Raw genomic sequence first — 26,177 nt, forward strand, 5'->3', positions numbered from 1 at the left:
AACGGTTACACATACGTAGACTGCATACTTTGGAGACTGATAAAATAGTAAATGTCCTTCATAAACGCACATGTGTATAAAGAAACGTAATAAAATGTGTTTGTTGACATACAGATCAATGACGATAATAGCGTCGACCAGTATGTATGCCGTCATATATTTAAGGTATGGCGTTATGTTTAAGGGTAAGGGTGCTTGGTACTTTAGTAAACATCACAAAACAACTGGAACGAAACTAAACATACGTTAAACCTTAGATTATAAAAGTAAAAAATACGTAACTTACTTATGTTAAATAAATATGCATATTAATAGAACACATGTTTCAGCGAAATGAACCTAAAAAAAGGGAAGGGGTGGGCGGGAAATGATCAAATTTATATCTTCGCTATCAACATTTCCAATTAACTTTTTACAAAATACAACCTCGAGTGACGAAAACAGATTAGTTTTCTCCATGATGAAATTATGTTTCTAGTGTCCCGCCAAACTAATTCACCCAAGTTTTGAAGTACTACGAGTAATTGAGCCAATCTCATGAAATCAATAAAGTTTGTATTTTGTGACTAATTGTATCTACTCACTCAATACGTGAGTAAAATAAATGTTTATTTATCTCAAAATACAACTTCCCAAACAGTTTAGGAATTGGCATTGTATTTGGTGAACATGTCATGATAAACAAAGAGGATAGTTATAAATCAATTATTGTTGTCTATTAATGGAATTCATGTTACAGATAAATATATTAATGAAAAGCATATACAATAAAAAAATACTACCTTTAAAAGCGTCCGTACCAAATCGAAGTTCTTAAGACACTCTTCAACCTATATATTATAAGCAACTTGTCTCTATACCTTACTTTCTAACCTGCATCAAACTAAAAGGTCTCTATACCAAACAATCTAACCTAAATATCACAAAGCGTCTCTATCCCTAGTCATCTAAGCTTAATACCCCAAGGGTCTCTATCCCTTGTTATCGAAGCTGCATATCACAGAAAGGGTCTCTAGCCAAAAGCAATATATCACAAATTGGTCTTTAGCTCTGACAATCCAAGCTTGATATCACAAAAGGGGGTTCTATCCAAAGTTATCTAAGACTAGCTATCCAAACCAAATATCACAAAAGGATTTCAAGTCTTAGCTTTCTAAGCTTATTATTTCAAAAAGCATATAGCCCTACCTATATAAGCTTAATATCCGAAAAAAACTCTACCCCAACATATCAAGGCCAACTTACGCAAAATGGGTTCTATTCCTGGTTATCTAAGCTAGATATCACAAAAAGGGCCTCTAACCCTGATTATCTATGCTAGATATCACAGCTAGCCCTGGCTTTTCAAGCCAAATACCACAATGGGGCAGCTAGCCCTGGCTTTCCATGCCAAATTTGACAAAAGGGCAGCTAGCCCTGACTATCCAAGCCAAAACTCACAATAGGGCAGCTTGCCTAGGCTATTAAAGCCAAATATCACAAAGCAGCTAGCCTAAGCTATTAAAGCCAAATATCACAAGGGCAGCTAACCCTGGCTATCCAAGTCAAAAAACACAACTTTTTTTTAGGTTAACATATATATTACTTTATATGAACAAGAGTTGTCGTAAGACAGCACGCTCGACTACGCCGCTTTGTCTTAGAAGTGAAAACCATGATGTTATATGTGCCTGTCAAAAGCAATAAAAATAAAATTAAAAAGTAAACAAGAACCCCGATGTGACAAAACCGGTTTTTTAATGATTGGCAGAAGAGATTTAGTTTCAACTGCTTCCATTTATTTTGGTTACAAAGACCTTGATCCGTGGGACCCCAAACACTATCCAATAGAAGTCCACCATAAACTCTTCCTGCATACCAAGTTTGGTGACACTATGTCAACCATGACATAAGTTATTCAGTACTAACCATTTTTCCATTTCTAGCAATTGTGTCCTTGACCATGAATCTTAGGGCCCAGAACTTAATGCCATGGAAGGTCTCATATACAATATATAATATTCATATATTAAGTTTGTTCGCAATATTACGACCCTTACTTAAGTTATTCAATACTTACCATTTTTCTATAAACAGTTACTTTGACATTGACCTTGATCCTAGGAGCCTCGAACGCAATCCCATAAAAGGTCTCTATAAACTTTTCCTATATAGCAAGTATGGTCACTATATGTCAAGCCTTGTTAAATTATTCGATAAGTAAGGTGACTTTGACGCTGCTCTCCTACCAGCCTGTCCGACAATGACGCAAGTCATTCTAATCAATAGTTGTCACTTTGTGAACGTTTGGTTAAGAATATAGAAATGTGCCTGTCAAAACAATAAAAAATCGATCAAGGGCCATAATTTTTATTTAGGGTAAAAATGGAGTTATGAAACTTTGTAAGATGGTCGTCAATAATTTTGCGAGGTATTAAGTCGATAAAATAAAGGGTATAAAAGTTTTTTTATTAAAATCCCAACTTGCCATAAAACTTTAACCTGCCCTTAAACTTTGCACTTAGTTCCTTAGTCAATCAGGGGCCATAACTTGTATTAAGTATAATATAGAGTTATGTAACCTCATTGTGTGATGGTCTCAAACAACTGTGAAGTATTAAGTCATTCTAATAAAGGATAAATAAGCTATTTATAAATATCCCAACATGCCCTAAAATTTTAACCTAAGTTTCGAAGGCAATCAGGGGTCATAACCTGTATAAAGAATAATATGGAGTTGTGTTACCTCATTGAGTGATGGTTCTGAACAGATGTGTAAAGAATAAAGTCATTTGAATGAAGGATATGGAAGTTATTACTATTTATCCCAACCTGCCCTAAAACTTTAACCTAAGTTCCATAGTCAATCAGGGGCTATATTATCTATAATTGATAAAGTGGAATTATCTAACCCCATAAGGTAATGTCCCTAAGCAACTGTGTGAAGTATTAGGTAAATTGAATAAAGGGTATTGGAGTTATAAGTGAAAATCACAACTTGCCCTAAAACTTAAACCAGACGCCGACGCAAACGCCGACAACGACGCTGGGGCGAGTAGTAAAGCCCTCCTTATTATTCGAATAGTCGAGCTAAAAATAAACAACCAAATTAACTTTGTATTCTACATTCCTACAAAATGCACAAATATTTATCAAATAAATTCTTTAATGAATATCTTTGTAAGTGGCAATTAATGCTTTCAAACATTAATAAAACGTACTATAAGTTTAAATTCAGTGTCACTGACAATCTTTCCTTTAAGTTGTTTTTTACATAATTGTCCTTGGAAGAAGCATATATCCAACTGAAATGTTTTTGAAATAGAGTTTCAGATAGTTTCTTTTTAGCACCAGCTGTAACACCACTAGAACGAAACGAATGTAAACCAAAATGACAGGCATCTGAAACTAATTTGAGCTTAAACGAATCATGTACTGTTGCTGAAGATACAAATACATAATTTCGTAATGCTGATTGATTATTTGTCATGATAAAACATGGTGGTTAAATAATAATAAAAGGTGAGACATATCCATTTTCTATAATAAACCAAATTTATTATCCGCCTAAAGTATTGTTTCATAATATAAAACAGTTCTTTAGTTTTTCCTTTAACAGAATGTTGTGAAATAGAGTTTTCAAAATTTTCATAAAAAAGTCTGCAATTCAGTCTGATTGAAACAAATTTTATTTGATAATAACCAATACTTTTCAAAATCACTGTCCGCCATTTGGTGGGACGAATTGCTGCGTCTATGGAGAGGCGGTTGCTGCAGCCACCGGTCTGGTTACTCCTCTGCCTCGCCCGATACCCATGGAGTTGGTCTGCGGCGCATCCGCTCGAAAGGAGTCCCTCTGAGCAGCATTTGAAACATATGACTGTTCAACACTGCACGAAACGTCCTTCTGCTAGGGATCCGCGGCTTCGACCTCCCCGAAAGCTTCCAAAAGAAGAAGGTTGCCCAGCAGGGCCATTATTAACAAAGGAAGCCGACTGCTTTCAATCGTTTTTTTTTCAATATGACGAGTCGAATTCAGCCTAACGAACCCGCTTATCGTCATCGGAATCACTAGCAACATCATACAATATGTATTCAGCAATAATGTTCAACCCGGTAGGTGAGTTTTCGGCAAATATAATAATTTTAGAGGCTCAATTTTAGTATTTATTTCCTTCATGAACTGATGAACTGTCAACTTCTCTCAAAGTAATAGCTTTATCACAAAATTTAAGAACCTCCCAATTAAGTTCAAACCGTTTATTGTTGCCAGGTCTTTATAATGAGACAGAATTTTCAACTCTCATCCTAGCCGACTCCGCCGCCCATTCCATATCAGATTCTACATTCCTTTTCAGCTGGTCAAAATTATTGTCAAAATACCAATGCAAATCTTTAACCAAAGAATTTTTCAAATTTATATCTCCGCTTTCAGACATTTCAAAATAACTTCTTATTTCACCAAATACAAAACCTCGAGTGACGAAAACATATTAGTTTTAGCTACATACCCAACAAGTACACGAGGAAACTATGTTACTAGTTTCCTGCCAAACAAATTCACCTAAGTACTGAAGGTCTACGAGTACTTTAACCGATCTCCTGAAATCAATAAACTTAAGTTAATATTTTTCAAACATGAATAATTGTACACATTTATCCTCTATAATGTAAATTGTTTTTGAATAAATTGAAATGTTTATATTAACCTTTTTTGCGATACTTTGAACAATCATCAACAACCTAAGACAAGGACCTAAGATACCATTTTAAATATGAGTTTTATGCACGTGTCGGTCAGCCTACTCGGTAAAAGAAACAGGGACGGTATTCTTAACGCATCTCTATGAAAAATATAAACAAGAAGAAGATTCAAATGAAAAATTCATATGAATGCATTTGATGATAAAAAAAAATATATCTAAAATATTCGTTCTTTAAAAGTAATTAAAAAAAATCCACTTATTTATTTACGTATGACATAATTATTTTTCTTTAATAGTAAACGAGTTTTCGAACCTATAACAATTGTATACACGCATGAACATACACATACATACACACAAACAAACACACATATACATATACATGTAGATGTACACACACATTCAAACACACATTTTTTTAACACACATACATACATCTGTACGCTGGGAAAAGTTGCATACATCAGTAATGTTCTTCTAATGTCTTAACTTTTTCTTGGTAATATAATAGACCATATTTAAACTCCTTAATAGACCACCTATTCGAAACAAAACAATCTGAATCCCTAAAAGATTTTACTTTAATTTAAACAATAAATAAGTTTTCTTATCGGAAACATTTTTTTTTTCATTTAGCCTTTTTAAGTGTAATTTCTACAATTGTTTACATATTATATAATCGTAAATATAGGTATTGGTCTTCCTTAATTTTGAATATATCATAAAATATTTAAGAAGTAAAATAACTACAAACACCCAGCTGTTTTTTAAATTATATCTTTCATCTCTAATTAGTTAAAGCAAAATAAGACAATTACACGGAACAAGGAAAACATGTTAAGTGTAAGACAAAATCATGAAATAAGTGGTCAAAAGAATTCACGGAAGTTATATTTGACAATCTGATCACAAGAAAATGAAACAAAGTAAATTAAAACTAAGCATTCATTTTATTACACAGGAAAGAATGTATTGATCCGAAATGATTTTATAACAAAATAACATCGGAACATATAGATAACCTTTGAATGTCAGTTCTTACGTAGGGAAACAAAATGGGCATATTTTACCTTTTGAAATTAAACAAAGAAACTCAAATTAGTTTTAAAACGACGTGAAAACTGCTTTTTGCTTTGTCTTCTTTTCTCTATTAAGAATGGCTAGTTTAATTTGTATTAATGAATATTTATTAATTATATTTTTACACAAATGTTTCTTAGCATATAGACATCGATGACAAATACACTACGTGTGTTTAATTGATGTGACCTTATCTTAATTTGAAACAGTTGTTATTTAAGTGATTGTAACGTGATTTGTTATTATTTTGAGAAAATGTCTTAACCATATTGAACGTAATTCATAAGCGTCTTCCGTTTACTCACAAGAGGAAGACACATTAGGAAACATAACAATCACAAGATGTCGTTATTACTATTCACTCAGATTGATTCAGTATACTTCCTCATTTAGCACTTACAAATACTTAACCTATTATATTTAACGTTTAATGATTACATGCATGCATACATAGAAAATACATAACAGTAAAGCTGTTAAAGTTTGTATATATTTGGTCTTTGTTCCATATGAAATTGGGCGCCAAAAATGCGTGTTTGTCATAATATTTGAGTAAATGTATACTGTTTTTGTTTTCTTTGTTTGCACAGAAAATCCCTTCAAATCATACAAACAAATATGGGGTCACCAGGCATCCAACTTTCACAAATTTGTGTATCGGATATCTTATAGGATACTGCTTGCTATAAGTAAAATAAATATAAAAATATCTGATTGACAAAGTTATATGTACGTTTAACATCGTGCCAAATAGAGGTGATAAGTATGATGTTGAAAGAACTTATTTCGCAATGAATTTAATGAGACATGAGTTAAATATTGCAAGTGCATCATCTTGAAAAGCTACAATTTCATACTAATACTCTCACGAATAACTCAAGTTGAAACAACATTTACAAGTGCACATTTTAATATGAAACTATAGATAAATGCGGTGATTTGCTGCCAAGAAAGAAAAAAACTCGTAGCCGTAAATCGTGACCAGGAAGACAATACAAATTCTGTATCATCCTTTTCTTGTGAACCTTAAAATATAGGACATATAAAATATATGCTTGTAAAGCGGTGTATTATGAATAAGCATTATCAAAAATCACTTTATTGTCGATATTGCTGACAGTATCATCGCTATCATTGTATGCAATTCGCATTTGAGTTTAATCCGATCAGTTCCAAGTAAATGTACGTAACTGTTTATTGTGAACTATTGTGTATAGTTTATATCGATCTAAACACTAGTATGTTTAATGGTTTGAAACAGATGTCTTGATGTTTTAACCAGTCTTCACCATGCGGACAATGTATTAATGATGTGTTTAAATTATTAAATTATATTATTATGATGTTTATTATATTATGTCTTCATCACCAAGATTAAGACCATTTCGCCCACTGAAGACAGTGTATTAATGATAGAGACCATTCCTTACTATCACCACTGTGTATGCATACTGGAAACTGGACTTCATCGACCAGTCTTGACTATGGTATACAACTTGGTTACTAAAACTGGTACAAGACCAACATGATCATCAACACCAACCGCATTATGATACTCATTATTATCAACACACTCGTTGTCAGTAGCATCATCAACATTAGTATCAACAAAACGCATAATTGTAATCGGCATAGCAACGTTGACAGCGGTTTCAATCAATATAAAGTTTCGTCATTAAAGACTATAAGTATTTTGATAAAATAACAATATAAGTGGTTTGCCCTTTTATATTCAACATATAGAAAGAAGTCTCATCGAATGTGAAAGAGGAGCACACAGAATTAAACTCTGTTTGTTACATATTTTAAACATCCTTTAACAAGTCTGGCCTAAAATTAAAACAAAACAAAACATTAAAAGCATCCTCAAGTGTTCCATGATGACAACACCACATCTTTCTCATTTGCATCATAATAACACTATAGGTGGGTAAAAGTAATTCCTCATTTGCATCATACTTGAGCCAAGAGTGCTTGGTAGTAATCATCTGCTGTATCACTTGCAGTAAGAATGCGCAGGGCTTGTGTGAATGAACTGGACTATTTTTCGTCTATTTTACGAATCATGAAGATCATATTGAAGGACACTTATTTGCAATAAGTTTATATTAGATCCACTATTTATTGCAAATTCTATATCAAACTGGTGTAACAATGCTTTAGAACTCTACAACACCACTGAAGATCGTTTGGCATCATGGGAACTGGCCCATTTTGGAAGCTTCTCATGGTTATTTTTATTCCGTGTATAAACTGTCAAGGTAAGAGAATTCATTTACTTTCAAAACATAACCGTGAATTATTTTTTCAAGTGTTATGTCACAAAAATACATGTAGCCTAAATGAATACAAAATATAGTCTAGCGAACAGTTTATCCCTATAAAGGGAAAATAGTTACTGTGTTCATATATTGTCTGAATTATTTAATTATTATAACATTATTCGGTAGAACTACATACCTATTAGCTGTACAAATAACCATTCATATGGCTAAAGATCAATAACAATAAACATATTGCGGTTTATATGAACAGCATATTTCACTGCTTACAAAATAAATTACTGTATTGTTACATGATACCATGAATTTTGGCATTTTGAAAAATAAACTAGTCCGCGGGTATGTTATATATTGGTAAGGGCAGGAATTTCACCATCAAGTATAAGTTTAAAAATCCGGTTTATTTGCAAACATTTTTTAAGACACAAACTTCCAAAGTGGCAAACGATAAGTTTTAATTTTATAAAGATAATGATTATATTTGCGTTGTATACTCAGAAAAATACATATATTTCGATTTTTTGATAACGATTGTAAAATTGGAAAATTGCATTTCACAAATTAGAGGAAATCTCTATTACATAATACTATAAAGAATTTCTAGGGATACTGGCCACAAAGTGAAGTTTTCAGAATTTGGGTTCCTGAAAGTTGAGGATTTCTACAGTGTTGGAACTGTCAGGGCAAAATAAACTTGATGTCAATGAATAAGTACATACAATTAATAAGTATGAAAGTAACTCATATTCAAGAAAAAATCGAAAAGTAACATGAAAGCGTGTTCATTATTATCTCTGGGACTTGCATGCAATCCAAAAGTGTCCCATTTATCTTAGAGAATTGCATGCAATCCAAAAGTGTCCCCTGAGAAGATTAGAGGTTAAGTATTTGTACTATTAGAATGCGATATATGGGTTTCGTAGGGTTATTTGTTAGTTTAATTGTTTTTGTAACTGTGACCCACAATGACGTCTTTCGAGTGTCTTCCCCAGAGGTAGTCACTTTCGTATTCGTGATTGGAAATCCTCGTACCAGCGTGCAATCAACAGTTGTTATACAGTTCTAAAACATCACTTCCCATTCTTGATTCAATGGAAACAAATATTGTATTGATATAGTTTAAATGGTGATGTACCAAAACAGTCATTGATCAGTCAAATACATAGGCTTAATCTTTGCTGATGCACAAGGGGTTCATTGAGCACACTATTACATTGTCTCCTCTAGGTTTTTGTTTCGATTGATCCCCGCCCAGATAGACGGAAGGGAAACCGTCTGTTTATTTTTAAGAATAGTATCAGTTTCTCTTCTGGCAAATGCCGTTACGCTTCCCTGGACGCTTCAAATGCCTGTTTGACTGAGTTTATCCAAAGTGAGCGTTCCGGTACCGGCTTCCTGAAAAACAATGGACCTTGGTTACCATTCGTGACTTATATTTATCCCCACCCATGTAAAACAAGGACATGGTCCGTATTAGATCAGCGTCAGAGCTTTGCCCCAAACCTCATATTGAGCTCCATAATATTTTCCTTGACTGTGTTGTCATGTCCAATACTACCGTTATTACCAAGAGCTTTTATCCCTTTAGAAGACAAACAGGTGTCTCGAGAATAGGCTTATTCCAGATACGTGTTTTGGGTGTAGCCCTATGGTGAACGGAAATCCAGCTTAAAATTGCATGGTGGCTAGCTCCACTGATGGATAGCTGAATGGATCGCAGAATTTAACGACACTACCTTTGACTTAATCTGAAAATCAGGGGCGACCTTTAAAATACAATGAAGATCATAGATCTTTCCAGACAACGCTGTAGTTCTATCCAGATGGAAGTGTGAATTCCAGGCTACTGGTAGGTCCTGTGTCGTCACAACCCCAAATTCGTCCCTTCCAATATTCTCTACCCAAAGCAGATCATAAAATACCAGCCGAAGTCTCAACTGATAAATAAGAGTGGGTGTCGAAATGAGAATATATCGCTGTGTTAATCATCTTAGTACCCACTCTAGCAGCAGAGGATGTTTGTACTCTCGTGATATTCTTTCCCGTTGATTTTTGATAACCCCTGTCTTGTTGCTCATCATGTCTGAGGCACTTGAGGGTTTAGTTTGGTGACGACGTGGCGATCGTCTTGGAGATGGAAATACAAAATGACGAGGTGGTGATTTCCGTGTAGGTACAGATATAGAGACAGTGGCTTCAGGCCCACATTATCACTTCTGATGCAGTTCTTTTAAAGAAAGTTTCTACCTCCTCTTCATCTATTTCCATAAAGGAAACTGCTGTACTTAACCTCAACCTTTAGGGTTTTTGCACTCACCGTACTTTCGACGTCATTTTCACGTCATTCACTTTCCCCGTTTTATCACTTTGACAAAGTTACTGTTACACAAACAATTTGCAAGTCTGCGTTATTTTTTCGAGTGATTCTATGGCTGAAAATGCTTTGAAAATGCAACAAAATCCGTTTAAGGAACATCATGCTCGAAAACAGTAGTAATAGTAGTAGTAGTAGTAGTAGTAGTAGTAGTAGTAGTAGTAGTAGTAGTAGTAGTAGTAGTAGTAGTAGTAGTAGTAGTAGTAGTAGTAGTAGTAGTAGTAGTAGTAGTAGTAGTTGTAGTAGTAGTAGTAGTAGTAGTAGTAGTAGTAGTAGTAGTAGTAGTAGTAGTAGTAGTAGTAGTAGTAGTAATAGTAGTAGTAGTAGTAGTAGTAGTAGTAGTAGTAGTAGTAGTAGTAGTAGTAGTAGTAGTAGTAGTAGTAGTAGAAGTAGTAGTAGTAGTAGTAGTAGTAGTAGTAGTAGTAGTAGTAGTAGTAGTAGTAGTAGTAGTAGTAGAAGTAGTAGTAGTAGTAGTAGTAGTAGTAGTAGTAGTAGTAGTAGTAGTAGTAGTAGTAGTAGTAGTAGTAGTAGTAGTAGTAGTAGTAGTAGTAGTAGTAGTAATAGTAGTAGTAGTAGTAGTAGTAGTAGTAGTAGTAGTAGTAGTAGTAGTAGTAGTAGTAGTAGTAGTAGTAGTAGTAGTAGTAGTAGTAATAGAAGGAGAGTAGTAGTAGTGGTTGTAGTAAATGAACATTTATTAATGCATCTATGGTCCAAATAACATATCAAATATTTATTTTCTAATGAACAAAAAAATAGTGTTTTTTAATTATTTATTTATAGGGAAAGAAGGGAATCGGGCGTAACATAAAATAAAAATATGAAAAGGCCTGATTCGAATATGCAATTTCTTTCAATCCTTTCCCACCTTAACTTAAGCAGCCAGCAATTATCCAATCCAGTGGACAGTGTATACCCTTACAATAGCATTAAATAAGCACTCACCAATCCGTCGACAGAATAATAGCCAATTAACACAAAAAAACACACACACAAACAGTTACTGGACATTTGTAAAAACCGATCATAATGTGTCCTTACAAAGAGGCACACATATACAAATATATGTAAAGTATGCGTAGCGGGTTATCCTCCTACGCAACCCTAAGCGACGGTCCTGGATCTGGAGTCCAAGACTGCGGAGAGTACTTACTGGCAAAAATATATATGTTCCCGGGAAAGTAAACGGCCTTAACACAGTATCCAAATCTCACAAGTGCACTTATATATATGTCCAGCTAGCTCACTATGAATTCCAGCAGACAGAACTGGTCCACTACCGGTACCACACGTAACTGGTCCCTTGTAACAGGGTTAAACAACGGCACTGCGTATATAGCTGGTCCGATCAAATAGACTAGAGCTTCTTGCCTTCTCCGTTGATTCCAAAATGTTGGGCGCCAAATGTCACCGGATTGGCGTTACGGGTTCTATCAACGGGAAGGACAGTAATATATATATATATATATATAATATATATTTATTGTGAGAACCAAACAGTATGTAAGCAAAGCGTCAAGTAAATTAACAAGCATCTGTCGACGGAATTAACATGTACATTAAGCAACTAAGTGAATACAAGTAGCAAAATAAAAGACAAATGCAAAACAATTGATAAATATGACAAAATCAATGTGTGAATAATATACGTTTAATATATATAGAATATATATTTATTGCAAGAACCAAACAGTGTGTAAGCAAAGCGTCAAGTTGGCCATCAGAGTTGCCACAATTACTAGTCCAAGCTCATATAATTTATGCCAATAAACGCTATGAGGTCCATTTACATCAGAATACATTATATTTGTTTCAAAAAACTTTCACGCAACTGTTTCAGTAGTTTTATTTAGCGGCGGCTTTGGTTTTATTTGCGAAAGACAAACCTTGAGTATAACATATAAAAAGCTTAATAAGCAAACATTTATCCTTGCCCACCTGCATGCTTTTAAGTTTAATTTATACAAACATTTCAAAAGCGCAAATTAAAATATTGGTGGCGTTTGGGTGTGTCTAGTAAATATGTTTACCTTTAGGCACATTTGTCGAGAATTCTAGGGCATAGTGTTACCTTTGTCAATTTGTATGCCTATATACCCGTTAAGTTTGTCAAAACCTTTTTTCGCGCAAAATGAAAACCTGGTCGCGTTGCGGCTTGTCAAATAAAGATGTTTTCATTTTTGCACAATGGTTGTGAGTCCTATGAATTTTTTTTCAAATTATTGAAACCAATTAAAGATCAATAGCTCCATTATTCAGACTGCATCGGCACCAGTTTTATTCGACTAACTTACGGCACGCGGAGGGTATAGCGTAAGTTTTTCACAATTGAATCGTGACAAATTAATCGCCACGAAAGATTTTTTTTTTCTTTTATAGGTTCACGTCTTATAAGAATACGTAACGGTACAACGCAATTAGAGGGTCGTGTTGAAGTACTTCACAATGGAACATGGGGCACGATCTGTGATGATGATACAGACGTAAACTTTGCCAAGGTCGTATGTCGACAGCTCGGATATGCTACGTAAGTTATGTTGCTAAATAAGTAAATAATATTGTTGAAGTATTTCTTGGTCAAATATTTGTTGCTTATTGAAAACATTTTTTCTCCGCTTTAACACTTATTCATGCACAAAATTTCAACTTTATTAGCTGTATCAGATACACACATTATGAAGTGTTTCGATCTAGAAATCGTAGTCAAGTGGGTGTTTTTACGCTTTAAGCATAGCGATTGAGTAACAAAAGGTCACATTTTGAATATCAAAATATTCTGCAAATATTATGAGAGAAATGGGTCAATAATCAGAGTGAATACTTTTCTAGAATAAAAATATTTATTTATGAGACTTGTTCAATTTCAGGGACAATGTTACGGTACGTTCGAGAGCCTATTTTGGTAGAGGTACTGGCCCCATTTGGCTGGACGATGGTACTTGTCAAGGAAACGAAAGTTCGATCAACTTGTGTGTGTTCAGACCTTGGGGACAGCACGACTGTTCGCATGGAGAAGATGTCGGAGTTACATGTAGTAAATATCATCTTTCATTTCTCCATTTTCTTTACATTTGTTCAGAAATCATCATTGTGTTATTGTTAGCATTAAAACTCCAATAAATTCACATCTTACTGACCGTTCCAAGGCGGTACCTAACAATCTTTGATAAACATACCTAGTTTTTTTATATAAAGTATGTATGCACTGTGCTGCTTGTGGAGTTTTTTGATGTTCTTCCATGTTTCTTGTTTGTGATTTTATGTTATTTGTTTTTGGCGTTTACCCAGTGCCAGGTTTATGTTTAAACTGTTTGCTACTGAGCTTGTTTCTTTTAGCATTTCGCATAACTATTGAATACGTATACATTCATGTTCTTATGCAGCATTTTACCATACCATGGTCAAAAAGGCGTCAAAGATGAATGCCAAATTGTAAATAAAATTAACGTTAACTTTCGAACAGACGAAACAAGAACTAATTTTAAGTTAAACTTTGATATTTTGGACACATTTGGTGAAACTGATTTGATAAATTACTTAAAAGCTTATCCAATCATTATTTACTTAAAGTTTCATATTACCTAATAAGCAAACATTTTGTCAAAGATGGCGGTAATGTACTAGCGTGTATGAACAGAAATGGAAACGTTACCGTATTGATGTACAAGTTGGCAGTTATGATTTTGTTTTAAATGCTGGCATATTTACAATTATGCATGAAAGGTAAGATAATACTTGGTCAAAATAAAAATCTAGGTTATCATTCTGAGGTATGTTGGCAGGCGGACGGTTGGTCGAATGTTTGGCAACGATTTGTTTTGTTTTGTTTCCGGGATTTAAGTTGGTCATGCAAAGATTTATATCAAACTAACGCATATTCACAGCAAGAAAATGAACTGTCGCATGATAACTGATGTCAGTAGATCAAAGGTCGATATATCACTTAATATTAAATGGAAAACTATCATTGTCTTTTGTCTTGTCCGAGCTGTTACATGTCCATGGAATAGCGGAATTAAAATAGGTCAACTGTCAAGGTAAAATTCAGATCATTGTTCAAACATCCTTGTATTCGACTCGACTTCAACCAATGGCGACATATCAACTGCTTTCGAAGTAAATATGTCGGAGTAAAATGTAATGGTAGGTAAATATTCTCATAAGCTTCAAAAATAATTTTAGGAGAGATTTCATGTTTGTTTTGAAAATCTTTCTTAATTACAAATTATATCCTAAAACGGACCCTCGTCATTATTTATTTTTATTAAAAACATTATAAAAATGTCTTTGGTGAAACTACTAACACGAATATAGTAGTAGTAGTAGCATTAGTAGTAGTAGTAGTAGTAGTAGTAGTAGTAGTAGTAGTTGTAGTAGTAGTAGTAGTAGAAGTAGTAGTAGTAGTAGTAGTAGTAGTAGTAGTAGTAGTAGTAGTAGTAGTAGTAGTAGTAGTAGTAGTAGTAGTAGTAGTAGTAGTAGTAGTAGTAGTAGAAGTAGTAGTAGTAGTTGTAGTCGAAGTAGTAGTAGTAAGAGTAGAAGTAAGAGAGGTAGTAGTAGTAGTAGTAAGAGTAGTAGTAGCAGTAGTAGCAGAAGTAGTAGTAGTAGTAGTAGTAGTAGTAGTAGTAGTAGTAGTAGTAGTAGTAGTAGTAGTAGTAGTAGTAGTAGTAGTAGTAGTAGTAGTAGTAGTAGTAGGAGTAGTAGTAGTAGTAGGAGTAGTAGTAGTAGTAGTAGTAGTAGTAGTAGTAGTAGTAGTAGTAGTAGTAGTAGTAGTAGTAGTAGTAGTAGTAGTAGTAGTAGTAGTAGTAGTAGTAGAAGTAGTAGTAGGAGTAGTAGTAGTAGTAGTAGTAGTAGTAGTAGTAGTAGTAGTAGTAGTAGTAGTAGTAGGAGTAGGAGTAGTAGTAGTAGTAGTAGTAGTAAGAGTAGTAGTAGCAGTAGTAGCAGCAGTATAAGTAGTAGTAGTAGTAGTAGTAGTAGTAGTAGTAGTAGTAGTAGTAGTAGTAGTAGTAGTAGTAGTAGTAGTAGTAGTAGTAGTAGTAGTAGTAGTAGTAGTAGTAGTAGTAGTAGTAGAAGTAGTAGTAGGAGTAGTAGTAGTAGTAATAGTAGTAATAGTAGTAGTAGTAGTAGTAGTAGTAGTAGGAGTAGGAGTAGTAGTAGTAGTAGTAGTAGTAAGAGTAGTAGTAGCAGTAGTAGCAGCAGTATAAGTAGTAGTAGTAGTAGTAGTAGTAGTAGTAGTAGTAGTAGTAGTAGTAGTAGTAGTAGTAGGAGTAGTAGTAGTAGTAGTAGTAGTAGTAGTAGTAGTAGTAGTAGTAGTAGTAGTAGTAGAAGTAGTAGTAGTAGTAGTATTTATAGTAGGAGTAGTAGTAGTAGTAATAGTAGTAATAGTAGTAATAGTAGTAATAGTAGTAGTAGAAGTAGTAATAGTAGTAGTAAGGGTAGTAGTAAGAGTAGTAGTACTAGATATTTTACTAAGGAGTTGTTAAATGAATGTAGTTATCACGCCCCGTCATATATTTCATTGCTATCTTGCAATTCGCTTCGACTTTTCACATATAGTTGATATTTGTTGATTTAAGTTTAAGTTCGTAGTTCATTTCACACTCTGAAATCAACAAATTTTCTGTTCCTTTCATGTTTTATCGATTCTTATTAGTTTGATTAATTTTTAACCCCAATTTTTTAACAGAATGTCTATTACGCTGCTTAATGCATGGACTCACCTCACGCAAAATTATAGCTTATAACGTAGCTGTCTTTTTCCGGTTCATGAAGAAAAAGTTCTTTGACATGTCTTTTAGTATATTATTAAAACGTCAACATTTCATTTTGAAAACTTCCGCAATCTTGGGGTTGGACATTCGACTTAAACTGATGACTATATTGCCTGAGCAATTGAAATATTGAAATCATGTTCTAGAATGGTAAAAACAATTTGAACAGTCCAACGTTCTAAGATTTGCATCCATTGTATCTAAATGAAATCATAAAAATTAGACACGCCACACTGAGACAAGGTTTTTGTGTTACAATTGACTTTCAAATGTTTTTTTTTTACTTCTTTAGATTCAAGTGCTATTAGACTACATAATGGTGCAAGGCAATTAGAGGGTCGTGTTGAAGTATATCACAATGGAGCATGGGGTACGATATGTAGGGATGGTTTGAACACTAACTTTGCCAGGGTCGTGTGTCGACAACTCGGATATTCTACGTATGTTATTTGACTAAAATAGGTAGTAGGTAGTGACAATAAAACTGCTAAAATATTACTTGGTCAAACCTTTATTTCTTTTCATTAACATTTTTCTTCGCGTTTAATGCAAAAAGTTCCAAATATATCGGCACTCTGGGATGCACAAATAAAAACGGGAAAAAGACATCAGTATGAAATTCAATATAGGAAACGCATTAAAGTGGGTGTTTTTATACTTTGAGAATTTGTATTGATTGAGTAACAGAAGTTCCCTTATTGAAATTAAAATCAGTTGCATATATTGTGAGTGGAAAGGGTAAAAAATCAGAGAGTATGCATTTCTCGAATATGAACATTTATTCAATAGACTTGTCCAATTCCAGGGACAACGTGGCGTTACTTTCAAATGCCTATTACGGTGAAGGTAATGGCCCGATTTGGTTGGATGATGGCACTTGTCAAGGGAACGAGACTGTTATCGACTTGTGAATGTTCAGACCATGGGGACAGCACAACTGTGGGCATAATAAAGATGTCGGAGTAACATGTAGTATACATCACCTTTTATTTTTCATTTTCTGGAAACTTAATCAAGCAGACAAAGCGTACAGAAATGATTAAACATTTAGATACAAAAAAGGATGTGCAATCGAAAGAGTAAAGCGATATTTATGGGAAAATTAAAAAGGGGAATGAGTTTGTTGTTGACAATGCCCAATGTCATCGGCATAAGTATACTACATATCCCTTCATCCATCAAGCAATCTATGAATATATCTTTCTCTTATGGTATTCTACACTGTAATGTTTAATTTAAAAGTATTGATTTTGGCGACAAAAACACAATATCATTCGATATTAATTTTATGTTTTATTCAGAAGCTTAATTGAGTTAAGAGAAGACCATAAACACGAAACATACTGACATGCTTCATCCGAATTTATTTTACTTTACAAAACGTCAAGGCTTACCAGAGAGTTACATGGCATAACTGCACCACGACAAGCTCTGAAATTATTATTGACATTCACGTTATATGTAACGTTGGCGATGTTTTCAAGCAAAAACTATTCATTATGATAATTATTTCAATTAATAAACAAACATGAATTTAAAGATTGAAGTTAAATTTGGTTTCTAACACTTAATTAGAAATTCCATCCGTAAATAGTATTTAACATTTCAATATCTACATACAACAGGCGGTGCTTACTTTCACTAAAAGCCTTTGAAAAAAAAATGAAATTTAATTGTATTAAACTTGATTTTTTTCTAAATTAAACTAATATCGTGTAATGTTCATGCACATACATAGATTAAACAAATTAATTTGATCAAAATAAGAAAACAATGTTGTCAGCATGCGATGTTTAAAGTCCCTGGAACGGATAGGACCATGTAAAATATTTAAAATGACAGAACAAAGTTGCAAAATAAGACCTTATATGCATGTGTGTATTCGTTTTCACAGGAGCTTGCAAAATACCGCACGTAGGATACGCCATATATGATGGGGCAGCGATTGTTTACAATACGACCGTTACGTACACATGTGCAGGAGGCTACAGCCATACGAATGGCAATTTAGTGAGGACTTGTCAAGCTGACGGTCAATTGGATGGTGTTTCCCCAACTTGTACTATTGGTATGTGTGTATTAGAAAAAAATGACACCTCTGCTGTTTCGTGGAAATCATTTAACAATCTAATTGTTTTCCATGCTTTTAGTTTGGAAAGTTAACGTAAACAACCATCGCTTTGTATTAATATAATGGTCTATTTAAAATTCATTCAATATTTTATTTATTTAGTAAACCTTATTATTTTGAATTCGTGTTTCACCCTTGTCGTCTTAATTATAAATTTTAAAACGATATAAGGCCTATGTCAATAATAATCTAATAAATTAATATGGTAAAGAAACTGTAAACATACTTTCTTCGCAAATAAATTATTTGTTGAATAATATATTGAATTCGGGTTAATTATATCATTTTAACTTTATCAATATGTTTTATTCTTTGCATATTTTCCCTAGTGGACATGTTCCTTCCTTCCTTCCTTCCTTCCTTCCTTCCTTCCTTCCTTCCTTCCTTCCTTCCTTCCTTCCTTCCTTCCTTCCTTCCTTCCTTCCTTCCTTCCTTCCTTCCTTCCTTCCTTCCTTCCTTCCTTCCTTCCTTCCTTCCTTCCTTCCTTCCTTCCTTCCTTCCTTCCTTCCTTCCTTCCTTCCTTCCTTCCTTCCTTCCTTCCTTCCTTCCTTCCTTCCTTCCTTCCTTCCTTCCTTCCTTCCTTCCTTCCTTTCTTTCTTTCTTCTTTCCTTATTCCAAACATCCTTCCATCCTTCTAAACTTCCAAATTTCCTTCTTTCCAAACTTCCTGCCCTCCAAACTTTCTTCCTACCTTCCTTTTTCCAAAACTCTTTCTTTCCAAACTTTTTTCCTTGTAAACTCCTTCAAAACCTCCAAATTTCCTACCAAACTTCCTTCAAAACTTTCTTTCTTCAAGACTTCCAAACTTCCTTCCAAACTTCCTTCCAAATTTCCTTACATCCTCTTTTCCTACATGCCTCCTTCTATCCCTTCATTCTTCTTTCATATTTCCATCCATCCCTTAATCTTTTCATCCATCCATTCATTTATTTAATAATACATTCATTAATTCATTTTTTTATTTATTAATTTCTTAGTACACACTGAACAAGAACTTCTCGATCTGATTTATACTGTATGTTTTTTGTTGCTATTTTAAAATCTTTTTTTTTTTATCATTGCATTCATCATGGTTTTATTATTTCAAACTTTTATTAGATAAAGCTACTATGTAAGTGTAAACAATAATTTCCTGACTTTTACAGACAAATATAACTTGCCAAGTCCCAGCATGGATTCGAACATACCAGATCTTGTTGTAAAGTGAAATCTTAGGAGGTTCTTAACAAAAAATGTTGGTTTCGATTGTTTAGTAATGTCCCTAGATATATTATTATTCCACAATTGCTGCAATATCTTACAATTGGCATACTTATTTTAAAACATATAAATAGACCTTGATGGGCCGTTATGTAAAATGTTATTTTATCTCGTTTCTAATCAAGGTATATATATTTGGAAGTCTGGGAGTAAAATACTTGCTGATTTGACTGCGTTTATTATTATCATGTTAAGGAAATCAGGGCAACATTTCGAAATGTAAAATACAAATATATATGCGTAGCGGTGGCTTTGATTTTATAATTGACGTCGCTGATATGCTGTAGATAAGCGGTAAATGGTCCGAAAATATACTTTTTCATCACATATGAAGATTCCACAAGTACATGGTCTATTATAATTTCATTAGGAATAAAAATTCATCCATTGCTATCGCCTATTGCGTATTGTAAAGATGACAAGGCATTGTTAATAATAAAGTCTGTATGTAAGATCAATTTTGCAGTTGCGGATCGATGGTCGCTGTTTGATATTATACTGACCATTGGAATATACGGCCAACATAACGTGACCAACCTGGGTATAATGGGATAGTAACGATTTCAGCTCAATTAATACAGACGTATAGTACTCAATGCTATTAGCAGAAAGCAGATATACACAAAGCATATACAAAGATATTTTATCTGTACATCTAGTTCATTTTCTAGTATATGATGGTTTTCTTTAAATGGTAGCAGGTTATTTCTTAATGGCAATAATAATTTAAACACAATGGCACTTTCAGCTCTTCACATTCAAATCGACCAAAATGTATGCCATATTCGTTCACATTAACTGTCGTTATTTATTTGAATATGATTCATAAATAAAGCAAATGTAGGTTATAGTTTGTTTTCGCCTAAAAGCGCAATATCAACATTATATGTATCTAACATAGTTGCTTAAGGATACACAGACTACGTTCAAAGATTTGGATATAATAATATAAATATAAACTTAGATGATTAATCTTTACATTGATATTTAGGTTAAGACGCAATATATATTATCAGTAATATTATCAGTATAGCTCCCTGGCATTTTAGACCGCTAGGAGTCAAACTGAGGATCCCAGTTGTCACTGTGCTGTAGTGATGGCGGCAGAAAAATACATTTACTTTAAACAAAAGAAATGATATTGTAAATTAAAACGATTAATACAGTTGCGTATTTTTTAAAATCTTATCAGTCTCTTGATTTTTGTCCCTATACTTTGTTTCAACGTTTTAATGCCTATTTATTCCATTGTTCAAATTGCAACTGTAACTGTTGGGACATATCGTTGATTTCGATTATTTTTTGGCAAAGCTGAAGGGAGTTCCGAGGCTCTTTGTGAGTTGTTTATCTCAATTTAACTTAAACATTAAAATAATGTCGTCTGGATTTCATAACAACGGCAGCAAAATCCCTTTTTGCATCACAAGGCATAAAAAATGTGTTTTTTCATATCTTGCTAGTCTAGACACCGATTGATGGCCTCGTTCCGCCTAAGGGCAACACGAGATTTTCAAGATTTTGTCTAAGATGGCTCAAGTAGATTCAAATGTAAAACATTCGTACACAAATGGACATGAACATTGACATGTATTCGTAAGACATCTCATATTCAATTGTAAAATAAAGAATAAGTGTAATATCATATAGTACACATCATTTATATTCAAAATGATATCTAGATGGCAAAAATGTTCGAAAATGTAAAATTTTTTATGAAAAAGCCATTAAATGATATTTTTGGAATGAAAATAGGACAGGGCAACATTCGAACTTTAAGTGGGTTTTTAAAATGACACTGTTAACTAATTGTATTCGTTATTGAATGAATATTGGAAATATACTAAAATTGGACGAAGTTATGCAAATCTTGATTTCGCTTGCATGATGCTGCCAATCAAAATGGTTAAGTGTCATAGCTCCTGTAATTCTTCTGCAAAAATTAAAATGATCTGTATTAGTCACCATATCAACACTTCTTCTTTAACACATGTTTTTGTATTGGTAAAGACATTCCATATACAATAAAAACAATGTACTTTAGCTAGCAATCACAATTGTAATTTGTGTTAAAATGTAAATATTAAACAGCAATTTGATAGAAAGCCACGTCCATCTCATTTATCTTCATAAAATATTACGAAAAACTAAAAAGCAATAGCTTCTTTATTGTTTGTTGGATTAGAAAAACAGTTCAGTTTAACCATTAGTTCAGAATAAGGATCAGAACAAATCAGGATTGTAGCTCTCTTTAAGGGCTAAAATATCACTTTAGGCAAGATAAAATCAAAATCTAAAATTGCCGCCAAATGTACAATCTCAATGTACCTATAAGCCATTCGACTATACCAAGCTCAATATTGCGTCAACGATCGGCAACGAAATTAAACCAAATAATTGTTAGCTTTGATTTAGGTATATTTTCTTCATGAACTACTGTTTGTCTTCTATTTGATGATTTAGACAAATTAGGTGTTACCGAAAAAAATATAATTACTTAAACGACATCAAATTAATTAATTACTTAAAACATATCCAGTCACTATTTACTTAAAGCAACACAAAATCGAATAAAGCAACCCTGAGCTAAGTATAGCTCTTCTATATTTGTGCATAAAATAGAAATGCAAATTTATATATATATTGGTTGTGAAGAAGGGCGGTTAGGAATCTGAATTTTGTTTTAAAAATATGTTTATTTTTCAGTATTAAATATATAATAACATAAGGAACAACTCCTAAAGCCTATCTAGGTTATAGGGGGTATTTTGGTGTTTGTGCTGGCGTTTTGGCGGGTGTTTGGGAAGAACATGTGTTGTGTTCGGGCTATAACTTGGCAATGCAACGGCTCATTTAAAAATAACAAATAAGAAACCGGCATGTCGTCTGCAAGACCAATGTCAGTAAGGCAAATGTCAATACCACATTAAAGAGTCGTTGCAATTGGTCAAAGTTAGTGGTGTTTTGTTTTGATTTGCCCGGGCTGTAATATGCGAAGAAAATTACTTGACATGAGAAATCGGCATTTTACGTCTTAGACAAATGTCAGTTGGACAATGATTTAAGTCACACTTAAGGGTAATTGTCATAATTCCTTATATATTGGCTTCTTTGGTCTGTAAGTTTTCCATGCATTGGGTTATAGCAAGAATTATCCCATGTAAGAAGTTTAGAGTCATGGCCAAACGTTAAGGGACATTGGTGGAATTTTCTTGTATTTCGCTTTTTGTCATAGTACCCTTAATGGATGGCCATCAGAGTGGCCACCACTTACATTCCTAATGAAAACGCAATGCCGATATAACGCTGTGAGTTCCATAAACATCAAAATACTTGGATATTTGTGTCAACAGCCTTTTACGCAACTGTTTCAGTTTTTCTATTCGGGGGGTTTGGTATAATTGACGATTTGACAAAGCTTTATTAAAACATACAAAAACACAACAAGCAAACAGTTATCCTTGCCCATCTACATGTTTTTCCATCACTATTTGAATTTAAGACTTTTAATAGCGCAAAGTAAAAACCTGGTAGCATTTGGGCGTGTCTAGTAAATATGTTTTTCTTTTTGCACACTTGCCGAGAGTTTGTGGGCATAGTGTTACCCTTGTCTATATGTATCTTGTTTATGCCTGTTCAACACTCGCTAAGATTTCCAAAACCTTACTTTTGCGCTAAATGAAAACCTGGTCGCACTGTGGCTCGCTAGTAAATATGTGTTCCTTGTTGCACAATGGTTGTGAGTCCATTAATAATTTTAAAATTATCATAACCATGCTTGAGGTAAAGGTCAATAGCTCCATTTTTCAGGCAGCATCGGCAACAGTTTTATTCGACTAACTTACAGCACGCGGAGGGTATTGCGAAAGTTTTTCACAATTGAATCGTGACAAATTAAACGCCAAATAAGAATTGAAAATATTTTTTTTTCTTTTCTTTTTGAGGTTCACGTCTTATTAGACTACGTAACGGTACAACGCAATTAGAGGGTCGTGTTGAAGTACTTCACAATGGAACATGGGGTACGATCTGTGATGATGGAACAGACGTATACTTTGCCAAGGTCGTATGTCGACAGCTCGAATATGAAACGTAAGTCATTTAGCTTTTTAGATAACTTTTCTAAAAAAAAAATATTTAAGTATTTCTTGGTCAAACATTTGTTGCTTTAAAATACAACAATTTCTTACCTTAACCACTTATTTATGCAAAAGCTCCAAATCTTTTGGCAGTCTGAGATACAGAAATAAAAAATAAAGAACATCAACATTAATTTCTCTCCAGGAATAGGAATCAAGTTAGAGTCTTTATGCTTAAAGCATTTATATCGATTGAGTTACAAACGTTTATTCTCTTAATTATTAAAACACTTTATCTAATTAGTTGCATATAGCATGAGTGGAAAGGGTCAATAATCAGAATTCATGCGAGAATATAAATTTGTATTTATCAGACGCTTTCAATTTAAGGGTCAATGTTGCGGTTCATTCGAATGCCTATTTTGGTGCAGGCAGTGATCAGATTTGGCTGGACGATGTTTCATGTCAAGGAAAGGAGACTGTGGTCGACTTGTGTATGTCCAGAGCATGGGGACAACACAACTGCGGACATAATGAAGATGTCGGAGTTACATGTAGTATATATCACCTTTTATTAATCCATTTCTGAAGGGTAAAAACCGATTGAAAACGTATTGTTAGCCTGGTTCATGTGTCAATGATATATACACAGTACTCAGTTTAAATGATAATATCATTAGCTAGTAGTCTTAGTAATGTCATGTATATTATTCTAATACTGGACTTGCGGGAGCTTTTCACAATGGAACATCGAAATTATAAAACCTCATTTAAATTGAAATTCAAAAGCATTATTTTTATTATCTAGGTTCAAGTGCTATCAGACTACGTAACGGTTCAACGCAATTAGATGGTCGTGTTGAAGTACTTCACAATGGAACATGGGGTACGATCTGTGATGATGGCATAAACATAAACTTTGCCAAGGTCGTATGTCGACAGCTCGGATATGCTACGTAAGTTATTGCAATAGGTAAATAAAATTATATTATAATATAAGTACTTCTGGGTAAAATATTTGTTGCTTTATGATAACATTTTTTTTCTCCGCTGTAACACTTATTCATGCACAAAATTCCAACTTAATTAGCAGTATCAGACACACAGATGATGTATTAAAATTAGAATTTGTATTAGTTTCGATCTAGGAAACGGAATCAAGTGGTTGTCCTTACGCTTTAAGCATTTGTAGCAATTGAGTTACAAAAGCTCCCTTTTTGAATATCCAAAAATCATTAGTGGAAAGTGTTAAGAATCTAGTATAAAATTATTTATTTTTTAGACTTGAGGTTTGTGCACGTAAACTGGTTTTAAAACCCCAGTAAATTTACATTTTACAATCTAACAATCCTTGATCAACATATATAGTTTTTTTTATTATAGTTTACATGCACAGCTCTGTTTGTGGAGTTTTGTGCTGTTGTTCCATGTTTCTTGTTTGTGATTTTTTTAGTGTTCTATGTCTTTGGCGTCTACCCTGTGCCATTAAACAGGGTGTATTTTTTATTCTTTTGGCTACTGAGCTTGTTTCTGTAGTTTTTCACATACATATTATTCAATTACAGGGGCAATGTAACGGTACGTTCGAGTGCTTATTACGGTAGAGGTACTGGCCCAATCTGGCTGGACAATGGTATTTGTCAAGGAAACGAAAGTGTGATCAACTTGTGTGTTTTCAAACATTGGGGACAGCACGACTGTTCGCATGGAGAAGATGTCGGAGTTGCATGTAGTAAATATCGTCTTTTACCTCTCCATTTCTTGGAGTTCGATAGAAAATGTATTAACTACTAGAACAGTACATACATGTATCTTACATACAAAGCAAAAACAAAAATAATCAACATTTATATACGAGGCAGAAAGTGCATTTAAGAATAAAGGAAAACAATTAAATGGAGTACGAATGTTTCAAGCCTTAAATGATAAATGCTTAAGGAACATAATGATCATTCGGAGATCAAAATTATCACTTACAAAATATGAAATATTCACAAAAGCGACAGCAAGGTGTTCGAAAGTAGAAGTTATGAAAATATCATAAACTGGTACTGTGAGTTATGGAATGCATGTTTTCCTTATGATTGCCTCAAACATTTCACGAATTTCTTTAAAATTTTTGCATAGGGTTTGGCATTTGTTTAGAAATCATCATTGTTTGATTGTTATCATTGAATACGTAAACATTAATGTTATGAATGCATTTTGACCATACCAAGCTCAAAAAGGCGTACAAGATGGATGCCAAATTCTAAACAAAATAAACGTTTACTTTCAAATAGACATCTTAATTTTGTTTTGATATTTAGGATACATTTGGTTATATCACTTCTTAGGTGAACTTTAATATATAAATTACCTAAAGCCTTATCCAATTATTATTTACTTCAAGTTTAATATAACCTTATAAGCAAACATTTTGTCAAAGATGGCCGTAACGTATAGTGTGTATGAACAGAAATGGAAACTTTACCTTATTGATTGTACAAGTTGGCAGTTATGAATTCAGTTTGAAATATTGCAT

General features: G+C 33.6%; 1 protein-coding gene and 1 pseudogene across 1 annotated transcript; both read left to right on the plus strand.

Annotated features, from left to right (window-relative positions):
• The first annotated feature begins 10,611 nt into the window (after positions 1-10,611).
• On the plus strand, positions 10,612-15,303 carry LOC128227525 (uncharacterized protein DDB_G0271670-like; annotated as a pseudogene).
• Positions 15,304-16,956: 1,653 nt separating this feature from the next.
• LOC128225871 (neurotrypsin-like) lies at positions 16,957-25,580 on the plus strand. Its single transcript, XM_052935769.1, has 6 exons — positions 16,957-17,032; positions 18,081-18,254; positions 23,519-23,666; positions 24,044-24,210; positions 24,462-24,609; positions 25,219-25,580. Exons 1-6 carry the CDS (start codon positions 16,957-16,959, stop codon positions 25,445-25,447), a joined length of 942 nt encoding a protein of 313 aa, XP_052791729.1. The 3' UTR covers positions 25,448-25,580.
• Positions 25,581-26,177: the final 597 nt, after the last annotated feature.

This window comes from Mya arenaria, chromosome 3, assembly GCF_026914265.1.
Source record: "Mya arenaria isolate MELC-2E11 chromosome 3, ASM2691426v1".
In the NCBI taxonomy this organism is placed as follows: Eukaryota; Metazoa; Mollusca; class Bivalvia; order Myida; family Myidae; genus Mya; species Mya arenaria.

Bases quoted from the DNA above. Each gene is read 5' to 3' on its own strand.
- LOC128225871 (XM_052935769.1), top strand. From the start codon at position 16,957: ATGAACATTTATTCAATAGACTTGTCCAATTCCAGGGACAACGTGGCG. The intron at 23,667-24,043 runs GTAAGTCATTTA...TTTCAATTTAAG, and splicing joins CGACAGCTCGAATATGAAAC to GGTCAATGTTGCGGTTCATT. The intron at 24,610-25,218 runs GTAAGTTATTGC...ATTCAATTACAG, and splicing joins CGACAGCTCGGATATGCTAC to GGGCAATGTAACGGTACGTT.